Below are 17,600 nucleotides of genomic sequence, written 5' to 3'. Positions count from 1 at the left end.
GGACTGACCTATGCAAACATTTTCATCGTCCGGTTCCGCCGAGACATTGCGGTAGTAGCCCAGCTTGCATAGCTGACAGTGTTGGCCCCTAGTGTTGTGCTTACAGCTCACACAAATGACGGTGTTTAGCAGCTCGATGTAGCTGCACCGGTTGGAGTGGCCGAAGCACTCGCAGTCTTGCAAAGAGAGAAGCAGTGTGAGGGATTGATGGCGTTTTGACACGATCGTTGCTGTTGCTGCGAGTGTACGGCGGTGGGTTTGGCAAGAACTTAAGTGAGGCATGCAAGGTTTAATAATAAAGACACTGCGTCGTTAGGCAGGAGAGATGTCAAGAATGGGGGATGACACCAAGGGGGGCTGTTTATGATTAGTCTGGCATGGACACAGCCTGAACCAGTAAGAGACAGCACATCGAAAAGCAGAGCATTAGTAGTAGGACTTGGACGGATCACCACACTGCAAACACACCACAACAAGAGGCGAGGAGAGACCGTGAAATGATGGCGGAGACATGGTCACAAGAGGAGCGGCAAACAGCGAGAGGCAGGTCAAACCATGGATGAAATGGCTGCACACACCCAGGCAACAAAAATCCAGTTTATTCTTCGTACAATCAAGATCTTACATGTGCTTTATCTGGTTTGACACAATGAGAGAGAGAGAGAGAGAGAGTGAGAGAGAAAGAAAGAGAGAGAGGGAACAGACTGAAAATTTCGCCTTTGGAATTTACGAACCGGTGAAAAACATAACGAGATATTTTTTTCCCAGTCCAAGAAGTCAAAATAAAAACTTGTGAAGCAATTATTTTTTTTTAAAGTAGCAACAATTTTTTTTTTTTAATTTGAGGGCTTGTTTTAAGGAAACTTTCCTGCGAGGGTTGTTATCAAAGCAAAAAAAAAAAAAAAAACATCTGTTGAGTTCAGAGAACGTGTCGTTGCCCATTATACAGTGTTAAAATATGCTAAACTGGCACTATGTAGTTTCTGTTTGAGTGAAAATCTGTCACTGCAGTACTTGATAATCACTGTTGACAGCCTTGAACTTAGAGCAGGAGTATCAAACTCATGGCTGCGGGGGCCAGTTCGGGGCCGCAAAACCCCCAACATCCAGATCAAATATATTGTAAAAATCATTCTTGGAATCAATGAATAGCTTCCTTTCGTTGTCCTGAACTAATTCTTTTGTATATATACATATATATGTATATACATACATATATATACACACATATATATATATATATGTATATACATACATATATACATATATATGTATATACATACATATATACATACATATATACACACATATATACATATATAAATATATGTATATACATACATATATATACACACATATATATATATATGTATATACATACATATATACACATATATGTATATACATACATATATACACACATATATACATATATAAATATATGTATATACATACATATATATACACACATATATATATATATATGTATATACATACATATATACACACATATATACATATATAAATATATGTATATACATACATATATATACACACATATATATATATATGTATATACATACATATATATACACACATATATATATATATATGTATATACATACATATATATACACACATATATAAATATACATATATATGTGTATATATATATATATATATATATATACACATATATATTCCTATATTGTCTGTTTGTTATTAAACTTTGAACAATTATTTGGCCCTCTAATGAAATAAAGGTGGCAGCAGTGTCCATCGACCCCTATATTAAGGGGCAGCACGGTGGCCGGCACAGAACAGCTCTTCACGGTGAGGATCATTTTGCCAGGCTGAGTGACCACTGACACCATGTGTCATGGTGCAGACCGATGCGACCCTTAAGCCTCACTCGGACAAAAAAAGCCGACTCCCAGATCCAGAATAAACGAGGCTTTCATCCAAGGGATTGTAGTTATTTGGAATGGGTATTGAGGTCAGTTTTTGGCCTAACAAACCAACTGCCCCGCAAGGCTGTTGGAACCGAGGACCCACGTCTTAAGCTCTAACTTAGTCCACCCGACTGCTCCCCTAAAACAGAGAGTCTTGTCTGGGTGTAAACTCTCTTTATTAGAGACTGAACTCTCACAAGACAAATCATCTCTCCCCCAGAAATAGGCTGAGGTCATAAATCATGCAACATGGAGGTAATAAAAAGTCTCCAGTCTCGGAAACACTCCCAAAAATAGTCGTAGGCTCAATCCCCCATTTTTTTTTTTTTGCTCCAAAAGGATATGATTCCAAAGGACTGTTTCCAAAGGAGTGTTTTAGAAACGATTCTATAGATGTGCCCTCCATAGAAACGCGGAGAGACAGCGAGCCACCAGTCCTGCACTAAGCCACAGATATGGATGCTATGGTCTGCACCTGCTCTGAGTCAGTGTCGGGGGGATTAGTCTTCAGGCAACAACTTGAGAGAGACCATACGGTAAACACATTCCAGAGATCCTACCTCGCCGGGTGTTTGCGGTGCGGACAGAAGCGGCAGTGTGCACAATGCAACTTGAGGAGCTACTTGACCAATGAAGGAATAAAGTAGAACATCAACAAAACAAAACAAAAACAAAAAAATTATGTAATGTCAAAGATGTTCTTATACCGTGTTTTTTTTTTTTTTTTTCAAATAAATGATACTGTAAATAAATAAAAGAAACATGCTATAATGATGAATGATGGCACTGGGAAATAAGGAGTGACGTTGCCAAGTGGAGTTGGCTGCGCACAGCGGCATCTGTTGCAAATGCATTTAATGACCAATAATTTAAGTATTATGGTTTCCCTTTAACGCTTCATTTGATTAACAAGCGCTTCATGTAATCCAGAAGCTGCTGCGTGCGTTTTCCCGGACAGAAATCGTCCCCTGACGAGCTGCTCTCCACATCGCTCTGGACGCCAGCCAAAAAGTCTACGACACAGATTTGTGCACAGGAGCGTAAGCGAGAAAGACGAGGAGGCTAGCGAACACACACGGTCCCTCCGTTCCTTTACGGTCATAAAACAAATAAGGGAAAACAAGCGGCCCCCCTGCCGTGGTTCTAAGTGACATGAGCCCCCTCTCCACCCCCCCCCCGCGCTTTTTCGCGCTTGGCTACGGTCGTGGAAATACAGATCCGCGTATCTATGTGCCACTCTTTGCTAAAGCTAGCCGCGCGTCCCATTAACAGAATAAGTTACGCTGCCATCACTTTGTGTAAAATCACTGCCGAATCACTGTTGCTCACCACAAAGTCTCCACATACTACATACTTAATACTATGATTTCACAGTATCATGAGTGCCCCCCAAAAATACAAAACCTCTACTATTAAGAATCAAGATGCTACAAATAAAAAATAAATCATCGACTTCTGTATACAAGGGGATCCTCGGTTTACAACGTTATCGAGCTACAGCGTTTCGTTGGTTACTTCGCCATCTACCATAAATTTATTAAGACAATCTTGGTCCATCATTCTGAGGTATGGCGTTTAAAATTAAAATTCAGTCCACATGAGAACTAGTCGGCGAGCAGAGTGGACGAATATGTCGTTACGCGGCAATATACGCGGAAGATGCGGACTAGACCAAAGAAGAAAACAACCATATTGAGTACATACATCACGGTATACAGAAATACACTTTACATTTTAGAGCAGGGGTGTCAAACTCATTTTCACCGGGGGCCACATTAGCAGTACAGTTCCCCTTGAAGGGCCGGTTGTAACTGGAAGACTGTATAGATCCGGGGGCCACCAACCCCTGGTGTGCGGACCAGTACCAGTCCATAGGTCATTTGGTATTGGGCCGCAGTGAAAAAATGTACTTAATTTTTTACTAATTTACTTCATTCAAAGTAAATCAGTCATATACATTTACTTTATTTATTTTGAGATAATCTGGCAGTATTTTAAAATAACAGGTCATTCAGACTGATACAAACAAAATAAGACTCTAAAAGAAGTTTTATTTTGCAAATTTTGAGATCCTTCAATGCGCAGTATCTTGCTACCGGTCTGTAGTAACGGGTGGTACTGGCTGACCAGTCCTTGGAACAAAAAAGGTTGGGGTGTAACTACTCCGTAACAGACTAATACATGTTTCTGCAACTGATTATTATTTGGTTGGTAATAAATACTTTCAATTTCTTAGGTTCAGAAACTCTGCTGCATGGACTTTACTAAATGCTTTTTAAGCTCCCGCGGGCCACACAAAACAGCTTGGCGGGCCACATTGGGCCTTGAGTTTGACACGTATGTCCTAGAATATGCAGTTAGAGTCGGTGAGTGACGTAGATACTTAAGTAGAGTATAAGTTCTTCGGGCGAAAATCAAGTTAAGTCGCAGCCTAAGAACGGAACGGAAGTCTGTCGTAAGTCGAGGATCACCTGTACACACAAGGTTAGCAAGGGGGGAAAAAAAAAAATGTAGCGGTTGCATCATCTTAAATGCCTACCTTCTTTTCGGTTAGCGGCACCTAGGGATGACACATTCGGCCGGACTGCGAGAGAAACCAGGAGTTACTCATGTGCACTTTGGGGATGTAGTGTACAGATCTAGAGGGGGGGCTAAGGTGGCTACGTGGTAGTGAACACACAAGACTGCAGACATGGACATGTCCGGCATGGATCCAATCTGTTAGTCGGGTAACAATAAATACAATGGGGGGGGGGGCAGGTCTGACATGGACGAGCGAAGAGGAATGCATCCAAGGACCCAGTGGGGAAGACATTGGGGGGGGGGGGGGAGAAAAAAAAAATCATTGTATGTAATTTCTACCATTTCCATGGCCTCGCTGTGTGTATGGAGATGAGATAGATGAGTGGAAAAACGGAAGTAAAGAGAAACGAAATGAACGAGCAAACCCTTTGGTAACTTTGTAGTTAAGTCATGATTTATGCAGGCAAGTCGGAACAATGTATACCAAATTAAGACGTCGAGGGCATTTTGTTTAATTCATCACATCGACTATGCAATCAATATCTAATTACAGTGTATTTCTAGCGGAGGAATAACAATGAATAAATAATGGCAGGTGTTGGAACTTGGAATGACGGACTGCTGTGGGCAGCATAACCTCATAATTACATACAAGTCGGTATTTCCGTGTCAGGGAAATACTTTGCGGTCGGAAATGGAGAGGGGCCCAGGCAAAGAGCGGAATATGGATACGTTTTCTCACAGCGCCCCCTTAATCTCTTCACTTGATCTTTCTGTCCTTTTGCCACTGACACCATTAATCATGCAATCTTGGGTAATTAACATCCACTGGTGTCTTGGCAAAAAGCCTCCGAAGCTGAAAAGACGACTCATCAAAAGGCAAAGACCTTTAAAAAAAAAGAAAAAAAAAAAAACCCAAAGAAAACCGTACATTTATACACACTCGACTACAACTTTTTTCATTTCTGGTAAAATCCAACAGGTTCGCTTTTAGGTAGCCGCCCTAAAAGTTTCACTTTGGATCCAGATCAAGGATTCTGTCACCAGTAATGACTGCCAAACCTCTTGTGCGTCAAACTCATCGCACCTGCTCGATTAGAGGCTGATTCAAACAACAGAATAACAAATTCATTTTAAAAAAAGAAAAGTAAAAAAAAAAAAAAAAAAATGACTGCCAGAAACCTGCAAGATGTTTACTCTTAATAATTTCATTTTTTTTAATATTATTCCTTTTTATCACAAAAATGGCCCCTGGGAGGACAAAAAAAAAAAAAATAAATAAAAATCTGTCTGACAGCAAAATGTGTGAATTCTTAATTAGAAGCTATAACACGTGACAAAACAGCTCTGATCTATTTTTCTATTTTTTTTTTTAATTAATGGAAAGTAAGTGTATTTGGATTATAACAGATTGGAAATTGATTGGATAAAGCACAAATCTGTCTTTCATTAATTACACAATTAATTCATTATTTTGACGAGGTGATTTAATAAGCTAACCCCTACGGAGCCAGCGTAGCCTCACTTGTTATGTATTAAGTTATATTATTGTATTTCATGGAAATAAAGCTGAACCGAACATAAGCTGCGCAGATGAAGAGGCAAACCTGAAACGCCGTTTTCCCCCCCCCCCAAATTAATAAATATTTTTTCCAATATCAAGGGTGTCAAATCAAAGTGTGAATCTCATTGATTCATCTTCGGAAATGATCAAATTGAAATCTTTAAAGTCAAGCTTAAAATACCATCTCGAAGCACAGCATGCATTTTACCGAGGCTTCAGCTTTAGGCTAGGCCAGGCGTGGGCTAACGCTTTGTCTCGCGGGCCACAATTGTCCTAAAATTGAACACGGGGGCGGGGTCAGGAGGAGATAGATGGAACGTTTGTTTGGACTAAGATAAACATCAAGGTTAAAATGCAAAAAAAATATCATTTTCTACGCCATCTACTGGGGAAACATGGGTATTGCAGGGAAAAGGCAATAGTAAAATGATCATTTTAAAAGGTTTGGCGGGCCGGATTCAAAAGCTAAACGGGCCACATCTGGCCCCCCGGGGCCTTAGTTTGCCCATGCCTGGGCTAAGCGCTCGGTTTTACGTCAAACTGACCTCTCATTGGTGATATTAATATATGAACTGTGGACTAATTAATGCTGCTCTAGAAACTGGCTTCAACAAAGTTTTTTTAAAGAAACTTTTCAAAGCATTTTGCAAACTAAGGACACTAATGACTAAATTCCAGTTGTACTGTTGATCATTGTTTTGTTTTTTTCCACATTAATAATTGAACCATTTGGATGAGTCACAATCTTTTTTCAAATTTTTTATCTTGCAATTCTTTAATGTTGATTCATCACAATTAATCATGATTAATTGAGATTAACTGATGAATAATCCAGATTTTTTTTGGATATACATGTATATATGCACATGCATATATTTACATATATATTTACATATATATTTATATACACCAAGAGATATATGGCTTGACCAATATGCGGCTCATGAACTGGGAACATGAGTCACAGCTTTATTTCCGTGAAGTACAGCAGCCTTTGGCATTATGCAATTTCTATCTTTTTCTACGCTCGACTTTATTTGGAACGGAGGCATGAACAAGACTTTAGCACAAACACTCTCACCCTCCTTTTTTTTTTTTTTTCCCCTGTCACTTTTTTTTTGTCACGTGTGAAAAACAGCTGTGAAAGGAAACCAAAAAACCTGAAGGCCAATCGAGTGAAGTAGAGACATTTGGTTTATCGAAGTGTCTCTTTTTTTTTTTTTTTTTTCAAACAAACACCCAACTCTTAGCCAATACACACACACACACACACGCTCACACTCTTATTGTCATGCACACTCTTCCAGTAAAAGGATTTGAGGACAGCCATTGGACATGGTGTGGCCTGGCATTTTGATGGCACAATGAGGAACAATGTGAATATGTATGTGCCTGTAAACACTGCATGTGTGGATCACATGCACACAGTCACACAGTCATGCACAGGGAGCACAGGCCATGCATGTGGTAGAAGCATTATCTCAAAGAAGTGCGGAAGTGGGAGAGGAGACAGGTGATGGGAGAACAGCAGGGGGGGAGGAGGGGGGGGCGAGTGGGGTGGGTTAGTGGTTTTGCATTCCTGGCCACATGTCCATTTCTGAATCATGCCTTAGCATCCGACTTAATAACCAGCGCTCACATTCTGTGTAAGCCAACGCTCTAATGCCTGATTAAAAACCACCTGGGAACAATCTGCTCGCAGTCCACGCCGCTCTCTTAAACGTTTGGACTGTGCCCAACCCAACAATCGCCTCAGTGCTTAAACAAGACGATTAAACGCGCGGTTTGCGGGGAGCTCTTAGCCGATCCTAACGACAGCAACAATCTGGATTTGAGGTGAATAATATTCAATTGAAAAATTTTATAAACTTTTTTTTTTTTTAAAAATTAAAAAAATCTGAGGTAAATAATACAATTAATATCTTAAATTTAGTGCCATTTTTTTTTTCTTCTTTTTACCGCTGATACCTGCTAAAATTCTATAGACTTTAAATTAATAGTTATTTCAAATATTTATTAAAATAACTATAACGGAGTTATACTTATTATTAAATGTTAAGGTCTGGGATTGGGCTTACAGACTCAGGGACAGCAGTTAAGGGGGACATTGGACTTTGACTTGTTTAATACAGTCCATATAGTGTCCTGCGTCACACCGCCTTCCAGGCAGTGGTAATCTGAGTCATGGCACCTCTCTTCTTCCTCCTCCTCCTCCTCCCCAGGGGCGACTGGTTGACGAAGATAATACCAGCCAAGGCGCTTGCGGCCTATATTAAAATGACCTCCTTTGACATTATACTGGCACTTTAATAAAGTCTAGATGCCATTTATTTATAATGGATGAAAAAGAGAGAAAAATAACAAATGGGATTTCACATGCAGAGTCGCTTGATTGTTATCCGGGAGTCGGAAAAAAAAAAAAAAAAAAAACGGAATATGGCCAGATCATGACAATGTATGTAGCGCCATCTACTATACTAATAAAACCCCCTCCCACCAAAGGCTGCTTTTTTTTTTTTTTTGGGATGACTGGATCAGGAATGAACATTGGCATAAAGTTCAGGTGAATGTTTGCTGGAGGGTGGCAGAGCAGGCAAAGCAAAGCGGCATAGCATTCAGAAGGTGCTGTTTGAAATGGTTTACTTACTGACTGGACCGATGTTATTTGGAACGCCTGAAAGAGAGGAATGAAAAACAGAAAATGAAGACAAGGAATGTAACAATAGGCAAAACCTTCGCTTCCACAATGAGCTGAAATCAAAGTCAACCATAGGTTGTCAGTTAGTGCATGTGTTGTTTTTCTCTGATCTTACCACAAATTCCACAGATGGTTTGTAATACCTTACATGACAGTCTTCCGCCACTTCTTATTTTAAATTAGAAAAATCTCACAATTCTGGAGCACACATTTATTTTGAAAAAAAAAAAGAAAAGAAATCTGTGCCTGTTTAGTTGAACACAACACTGAAGTACTCACAGGAATTAAAGAAAGACACAAAGATCAATTTTTGTAGCACACATGTCGAATAATAGGGTTTTTTTTTTTTTGTATTTTTGTATTTTTTATATTTTCTCTTTAGCTTGACTGAAGTACAAAAATTCTAACCTAATAAAAAAAAATGACTATGCTCAATTCTAAGGTATTGCAATGATTTTTCTTTCTGTCTTCCCTTTTTTGTGTGTGCTTCAGGGATTAGTACTTTATGTAGGACAAATTCACCAAAAAGGCCGTCCGCCCCATTAGGAATTGCTTGAGTTATTTACACATATTTTATTGTTTACTGCATTTCAGTAACAATTCCCCACATTCCCTGGAAAAAAAAAAAGAAAAAAAGTTAAATATCGGGCATTGTTTACGTCAGACGTCTATGAGCTACACGGTGCTAAAAATAAGGCAAAATCAGTGTCTTAGACCTCACAGCCAGGTATGATACCCCATCACTTTACCCTTGATTTGTCAGAAGACGCTTGCTATCTAACGTGCCACGCTAATGAAAAACACGTGATGATGACAGTCCAAAATGTCCAGTCCAGTGCTGTGGTAAAACAAAAGTTAACTACTCTCTCTCTCGATGTCGGGTGCAAAGAGACTTTGAGCTCCCTTAAGACATTTCACAAGTGAAGAGAACAGTCACACATTTAGGCACACGAAATAAGGTCATAGACGGCAAAATGCTATCAACATTAAAGGCGAACTTGTCTCATCTTGTCGACATCCTGTCTCTCCATCAAGCAATTCCATGTGCCAGGCCTCCACTGAGCGGATAATACGGTTTGTCTCATCCCCATGGTGACCAGATTACCCTAAGGAACTGGTTCGGGGGTTTTTTTTTTTTTTTTTTTTTATCTCATCTCATCTACCATCGGAACCCACCACAAACTTTTTCACCACATCGGTGGCTCAAACAGTGTAATAGAACAGTGGTTCTTAACCGTAGGGCTGCGGCCCACAACTGGGCCACCAGCGCCACCTGGAGAGACCCAAAAAACGTTCAATTTTGCACCAGGACAGCATAGGTTATCAACTGACGACACCAGAGACACGTTATGGATGAGAAGCTCAGTGACAACGCAGGTTTTGACCATGTGGTGGCAGTAATGCATCAGTCAGTTCTTATACAAGCTCTGATATACAGAGAAGAAGACTCGCCCTTTTTTTTTTACTCTAGCTGTAGCAAAAAGTATAGAAAAGATACATTTTTTTTGCGTAGGTACAATCTCGACTTCAAACTCCAAATATCAAATATGGCTCTTTGCTTTTTTAACTGTACGTAGATTTGGTTTATTATTGAATACTAATCAATTTATCAATAAGATCAATTAGACATATAGAGTGTAAAATATATATATAAAAATGGGCCTCAAGGTCAAAATGGTTAAGTGTTGGGTATGTATTTTGTATTGTATTATTAACGCAGAAGATATGTATTCATTTCAGTTCAACAGAGCACAGGCCTGTTATATTTTCCTGTAAAATAGGGCACCATGGGAGGCATGAGAAGCCCTGGGAATTAGAAGGCTTACCTCATGTAGGTCAACTGTAAAAAAAAAAACAAACAAAAAAAAAACAACCAAAATTTCAAAAAATACAGTTCTTCTTGTGCACATCGGCGCTGTCATCCGTTCGCCGTCAAAAAACTACGACAGAGCGAGACAGGCAGGCGTTTGTGTGCCCTTTTCATCTAATGGAACCATCATGAAATACCTCTAAGTACCCAGGGGAAACCTGAGTATTTCCTGCGCGTGTCTGGGCCTGTACGGTACAGCGCCGCGGCGAACGGACTTTGATCAACCGCTTGTCATTCATTCGATCACTGGTTCTCTCATCTCTGCCCAGCAGCTGTATTAAGAGCCCAGTCTGTGACCTGTCTGGGGGTTATAATAGATGTTAAACCTCAAAGGGCAGAGCAGATGCTAACCAGGAGACAGGAAGGACAAGGACAATCAGATCAACATGGCTACTCGCTAATCCAAACACATGTCATGGTTAAATATTAATCAGTTTACACCATTAGAGTTTAAAACAGGATTTTTTTTTTTTACTATTTTTCTACACTCTCTCTTGGATTCTGGTAATCTGATTTCAGGGTCAACCATGTCTCTCTGTGTCTCTTTCTATTTTTTTTTTTTTTTTACAATTTTCTACACTCTGATTTCAGGGTTGACCATGTCTCTCTGTGTCTCTTTCTCCCGTCACTTCTGTGAATAAAGACGCTGTCATTCAGAACTTTATCGTACCCGACTAGAATTTCCTTGGGTTTAATGGCGAGTTTAAAACGGTTTAAAAACTTACGACGACAATTTTTTTTGACATTTTTCCACATTAATAATTCTATCATTTGGATCATTAACAAATAAAAAAATTTTTTTTTGATCCAAGCAATATACAGAATGTTTGTTGCCTTGATTCATCGCGATCCACCACGAATAATTACGGCTATTATTCCTCAAATAATTAACGGTGACTAACGAGCCTCCCCCCATATTTTCATCGTATCTTTAACCTACGTCATTAAATGTACGTTCACACAAACGCTGCGGTGTAATTTGATTAGCAGTGATTAGGGAGACGCGGGAACACGGCGCGAGGTTTGAGGCCAGATAACCTGTTCTTCGGAGTTACGATCTGGATCACCACTTCTCCATCAGTGTAATTATTTGCGTGCTTTAATGTGCAACCTGTGGGGGTTTTAACAGATGTCCGGGATCCCACGTTGGGTCATTCGATTAATTTTCAATTACCATCATTTCCAATCCCCTTCACCTGCCTTGCCCCCGCCATTATCGGGCACAGCTGTAATCTAATTTTGTCCTAGCGCACAGGAAGAGCATTAGGAGCCGTTTATGTTGACGGTGCGCTCCATTGATTTTTATGACTTGTGCGGGGATCATGGTTGCAAGCTCCCGGGTGGTGAATATGATCTCTAATGGGTGTGTGATTCTCTAAATATGACGCTTGCGCGCGCGGGGCCCGTGACTGCCGAGTCGGTCCTGCGTCGCAAACCCCCGGAAAAATGTGACCAGAAAAACCCAGCAGGGGGTCCGAGTCGTCAGGGGGTCACCGTGGGCCGATCACTGCGTCGTTTCACTGTCTCAGAGTCCTCTGTTATTTGCTTCCAGTTATGCCGTTGACCTTGCCATATGGTTTTGCTAATGGGTTACCATAGCAACAACCGAGTCGTCTCTTAAAGATCTATAGGCGTGCACTCATTTTTCCTGCCAACAATTTCTTTATATCCATTCGCACAAAGAGAAAAGAATGCGGTGTAAGTTTTTTTTTTTTTCTCCCTGCTAGAGTGAAAGTAGAGCGTGTTTGTGTGGAATGCAGGTATCATTACATCTTTTCATTCTGCACTGACCTTCAGTGAGTCTCACCTATTTGAGGTGATGGTACCTGGCTGACTCGGGAGGGGCTTATCGGCCAAATTTCCACCGCAGGCAAAGTTAGTAATTACTTTCCCCCCTGGCCACCCACATTTTACAGCAATCCATCATCATCTGGGGGATTTTCAGCCTTAGCCAGCCCAGTGATGGTGACGAGCTAACTGGTTAATGATGGAAAAGCCATCCAAAACAGAAGGGACGCGATATCGCAGCCTGATTGAATTCCTCCGGAGTAAAATGACGGTGTGTGCCTTTATACAAAAAAAAAAAAGCGGCTGCCACGCTCACTTGGTCTCCGCGTGTAGACGCGAATCGAAGGTGGCAAGTCTTAAAGTACCCGGGAGCAAAGTTGGAAGGAGCGCACTTTAGGACTTCAGGGAAGGAAAAAGGGCGGAATTACGGCGAAAAAAGGAGCAGGAGCAGAGGAGAGGGGGAAGGAAAAAGGGCGGAATTACGGCGGTGGCGGAAAAAAAAAGAAGCAGGAGCAGAGGAGAGTAAAAGTGAAGACGGAAGAAACAAATATTTGAAAGAAAGATTACCGTCACAGCTGCACAGAGCCGAGATGTGGAAGAGACAGAGTAAACAAGCCCAGTCCCTGGGGTGATGGGAGTGTTTGTGAGGAGAGGAGAGGAGACGAGAGGGGAGGAGAGGAGACGAGAGGGGAGGAGAGGAGACGAGAATGGGAGACAGAGAGAGGGAGAGACAGACAGTGAGAGAAGACATGGGAAAAGAAACGGAAGGAGACAGAAGAATAAGAGGGCGTAGAAGAAAGGACAAGACGAGTAAAGAAAAGGTGAAAGGGAGTCTGAATAATTGAAGGGTAACTAAAAGGAGGAGTGTAAAATCGTGGCCGCACAGAATGAGTTTCACCACAGAGGAAACGGAGTGCGGATACAAAGTACAAGCAACGGCCAAAATAGGAGGGAGAATATACAATCGTGTGGCAAATATGGTGTGGTAAAAAAAAACACATCTACTAAAATATATATATATATATATTATTTAAACATATACGACATTAGTAGATTTGAAATGAGATTAGAGAGATAGTTGGTATTTATACTGAACTGTTTTAGTGAAAATACGCAGGTGAACACCGAACAAAGTACAGGTGTGTAACCATGTACTTTGAAGTGTGTTCAAGGGAACGCTTGCAACGCAAGTCCAACTTCTCGCAGAACGGAGACAGGACCGAACCGCCGCTAGTTTGAGTCCTTTAATTTCTTCCATTAATTAGCAGTTAGCGCAGACGGTCCCTGTATATTGGCCCATGTATATTGGCCCCTGTATATTGGCCCATGTATATTGGCCCATGTATATTGCTTATACCATAACTCTCAGTTATGGTATAAGCTCAACGTTTTTAGCAAACGCGGACTGATTCAAGTTATTTCAAATCTTTAAAAATTACTTAAAAATACCGATGATGTCATCAGCAACTATTCGACACCGAATCATCTTCCATTACATTTGAGTGGACTTAAAAACCTCCTAATATTACCGACGATACATTTTTCAATACATTTTTTTGTTACATGTCTTTTGTACCAAACATATACTAAACTACGGGTTGTCTATTCCCCTATTAACTATTAATACATTTTACTGATTATACTACAAGTCAGTGGTTCTCAAACTATGGGACGCGTACCACCAGTGGTACGCAAGCGCTCTCTAGTGGGAGCTCAGGGAGCTCAATGTATTCTCAGGTGGTACAGCGTATAGAAAGTTTGAGAACCACTGCTACAGGTAAGTTATCTGTAACCGAAGGTAATTTACATTCAGGGCTTCGTTAGCTTGAAATGTGTCGTTCCTAAAATCGATAAAAATTCTAGCCAAGTTCCAACGTCATGGTACCGACATTGTATGGAACACATATCTCATAAAAAAGACCCATTCTGGGAGAACTGTAATAGATGTTTGTGTTCACATTCAAATGAGACCAGTTCTCCTGGGGTTTGACATATACGCTGAAATATGAGTACGTTTCCCTCGCGTGCGTGACGATTAATCAGAACCGAGTCCATTTGTGTATATTTGTGTCATTGAACGGGACTGGGGTGTGTGTGTGTGGACTGTATACGTTCGCAACATTTCCGTGATCAACAACTCACCTTGGGCTGCCTGACTGAAGTGTCAGCCAAACTCTGCAGGAACCAAAAGTGCAGGGAAAAATACCGGTATGGCCGTAAACTATATTTGTTGTTATTGAAATTTTTTTACGTCATTATTATATGTGATACAGTTGGTATGAGGGATGTGAGGGGTTTGAGGAGAAAAGACATTCAGGCGGTTTTCTTTCCAGACGGTAGGAATCATTAGAGCGGAAGCTGCTCGTGTCAACATGTTTTCGCTTCTTTGATCAATGGAGATCCATACACTCCGGGCTATCTGCGGCTAAATCTGAGCAAGTGCTTTCTAATCCTGCCTTGCGAGGAAATCTATTTGTCCTATGGAAAGACAAACAGAAGTAATTAGGATTTTTTTTTTTTTTTTTTTAATTCGAGAAGTGACGCAACAGTGGAACAACGGACGCTTGGAGTTTCGATTCCGTTTCGATACTCGACATGTCGATCAAGTAGTTTTTACTCTCAGAAAGTGTCGCTAACAATTCGTAAATGGGAAAAAAAAAAAGCATTTGTCACGTCCACGTCTTTTAGCGTAACTTACTACATTTAGATTTTTTTGTGGCGCAACACCCCACAGTAACGTAAAATTGATCTGATCCGGTCATGTCATGTGACCACTGACCACAAGAGGGCAGTGACTCCTTGGGATCAAGTCCGCAAGACATCTTCGTCCCTTAATGGTAGCAATTTACATTGTGTATTGTAGGAAAAATACATATTAAAGGTGTTAAATGGACGATATCAATATTGGTATCGGATTGCGAAAAAAGTTATTGTATTAAATCAAAACTTCTTGTGTCGAAGAACGTGCAATGAGTCTTTAGATCCAAGAATCCTATTATTTTTTTATAACGTCTCCGTAAATGTTTAATGGCTGTGGTCAGGCTGCTGAACAGATAGTATCCAACAAAATATATGCAATAAATACTCCGTCCCAGAGCGTGGCAAGGAAGGACTGTGAGCTGCAAAGATCGTGGCAGACGGATGAATTTACGAAGAATTTTAACAAAAATGAATGGGCTCACACACGGCTCTGCTGCAGAGGGCGCATTAACCGGAAAACGAATGGAAAAAAGGTTTAATTACAGAAGAAAAATAGTGATTACGCGATCAGTCACCGGCTTTCACGAAATGATTCAACAGCTACACGAACCGTTTTGGTGTTTCTTATTAACTCAAAACATAAACAAAACCTGTTCAAACATGTTGTCCTAGAGGCCACTTAGTGTAAGTAGTTTGACCTTGACTTTAAATCCTAACCTTAACCTTGAAATCCAGCCTTTTAAAAAATCAAAAAAAAAACTTTCCTCAAGCTCAACATTTGTGAATCAGTGAATCAGTATAACCGCTCGCAAATCAACAATTCGGAAGACACCCATCCCCACCTCCATCCCTGCTGGCCCATATCTCCCTCAGTCCCCCAAGCCCTGCAGTGAAATGAACTGCCACGGTTGATTCGCCAACTGATCCCTCTCCTTCTGTCTCCCCGTTGAGAGCGGACCAGAGTGAGTGAGACAGTGTCAGGATATTGGGGTGAGGGAGGGAAAGTGAGACGGACAGAGCCACCCCACAAGGCAGAGTTGGCCGTGACAGAGAGTGATGCTCACTTCTCCTCCACTTCTATCGCCCGCTTTCCTTTTCATTCTTCATCACTTCTCGAAGCCCCCGCTCTCCTCTCCTCCCCTCTCCTCTCCTCTCCTGCCAATACTGCACCATGGTAATCTGACATGTTCCCCCTAAATCCATGACCCACCCCCCAACCCGGCGCGCGTGACGATACTCCGATCTCCTCTTTATATAAAACGACCTGATGCGCATAGTAAGTTCAAATTAAACCTTCATTTCTCGCGACTCCGTCTTCACCCAGCTGCCATATGCCCCCTGGTGGAGGTAAACAGTAGCGCTAGCTAACGATTGTCGGATGAGCTTTAAACCTAAAACAAAACACCACGAGGTGCATTTTTTTCTCTCCGTCTTGTTCTCTGCTCAAGAGGGACGGTATTACAATACACAATATATCTTTCACAGTATTATCACCTCATGGACCCCCCCCCACCAAGAAAAAGTATAATATTGGAGTTTTTTCCCATCACTGGAGGGTAGTGTGTGTGTGTGTGTGTCCTTTTGTCATTATTAATGTGTGAATGCTTTAAGCCATGCAAGTGTGTATATGTGTGTACTTTCACAGGTGCTCAGTGTGTGGGTCACCTTTTTTAATAATAAGCTGTCAATCTGGGCTCGGGGGAGGGACATTTCACTAACCCTCCCTTAGTCTCATAAAGCCGATCCTCTGGGAGGAAAAATAAGTCATCAGCCGGGGGCCAAGTGTCCTCGAGCAGCAGTGAGAGGAGCAGAAATCGCAGGTGGATGCAATAAGGGGGACAGGGAGGTGGAATGAAACGTGGGGGCTTTTAAAGTAATATCTGCTCGCTCTCACGCTCACACGAACGCACACACGAACGGGGTTGTGTTGCCGACGTGCAATGAGACCGCGCGGTCTCTTAAGAAGAAATATTCAATGACTTTGACTGCATTAATGCTAAAGGTTGAAACAGTAGTAAGCTCCTTCAGTAAATGCTATTTCATCCGTCCCCCGACTCACCATTAACACATATTGCTAAAGCGGTATTTGCTACGGGGGGGGGGGAAGGGGGCACAGATGCCAGTAAAATACTCAATGTCGACACGGCACTGTGCTGGTTTGTGTAAAACATGTAAGGGAAGCAGTGGTTGCCACTCTGGACTTTATCAACCAAAACAAAAACAAAAAAATAAATTAAAAAAAATTGTAAAAAAAAATTTGGTCATTTTCACATTTAGCTTTGTTGTTGGGGGAAAAAAAACAAAAAAAAAAACAGTGGTTCTCAAACTGCGGTACGCGTACCACCGGTGGTACGCGAGCGCTCTCTGTTGGTACGTGGGGAAAATTCATATTTTCACATTTACATTTTCAATTGCATAAATCTGAAACATAGCAATAACTAATACAACATTTAAACATAAACTTCTCTCCTGTGCAATTGAATAAATCTGAAACATACCAATAAA

The 17,600-nt window shown here is 41.1% G+C and overlaps 2 protein-coding genes across 3 annotated transcripts in view; one reads left to right on the top strand and one right to left on the bottom strand.

Annotated features, from left to right (window-relative positions):
* The window catches only part of mkxa (mohawk homeobox a), a 1,121,182-nt gene that overhangs the window by 360,032 nt on the left and 743,550 nt on the right, over positions 1-17,600 (top strand). The gene's annotated exons all lie outside the window — the stretch shown is intronic.
* The window catches only part of ntng1a (netrin g1a), a gene marked incomplete at its 5' end in the record, with an annotated part of 68,293 nt that overhangs the window by 16,324 nt on the left and 34,369 nt on the right, over positions 1-17,600 (bottom strand). The window contains 2 exons of the mRNA XM_025054691.1: positions 9-176; positions 8,687-8,713. Of these exons, the coding sequence (XP_024910459.1) occupies positions 9-176; positions 8,687-8,713 (195 nt within the window). The remainder of the gene's footprint in view (positions 1-8; positions 177-8,686; positions 8,714-17,600) is intronic.

The sequence above is a fragment of the Cynoglossus semilaevis genome, chromosome 3 (genome assembly GCF_000523025.1).
Source record: "Cynoglossus semilaevis isolate Cse_v1.0 chromosome 3, Cse_v1.0, whole genome shotgun sequence".
NCBI classification, from domain to species: domain Eukaryota; kingdom Metazoa; phylum Chordata; class Actinopteri; order Pleuronectiformes; family Cynoglossidae; genus Cynoglossus; species Cynoglossus semilaevis.
The sequence above is the reverse complement of the archived record's forward strand: the minus strand, read 5'-3'. Positions and strand labels throughout refer to the sequence as shown.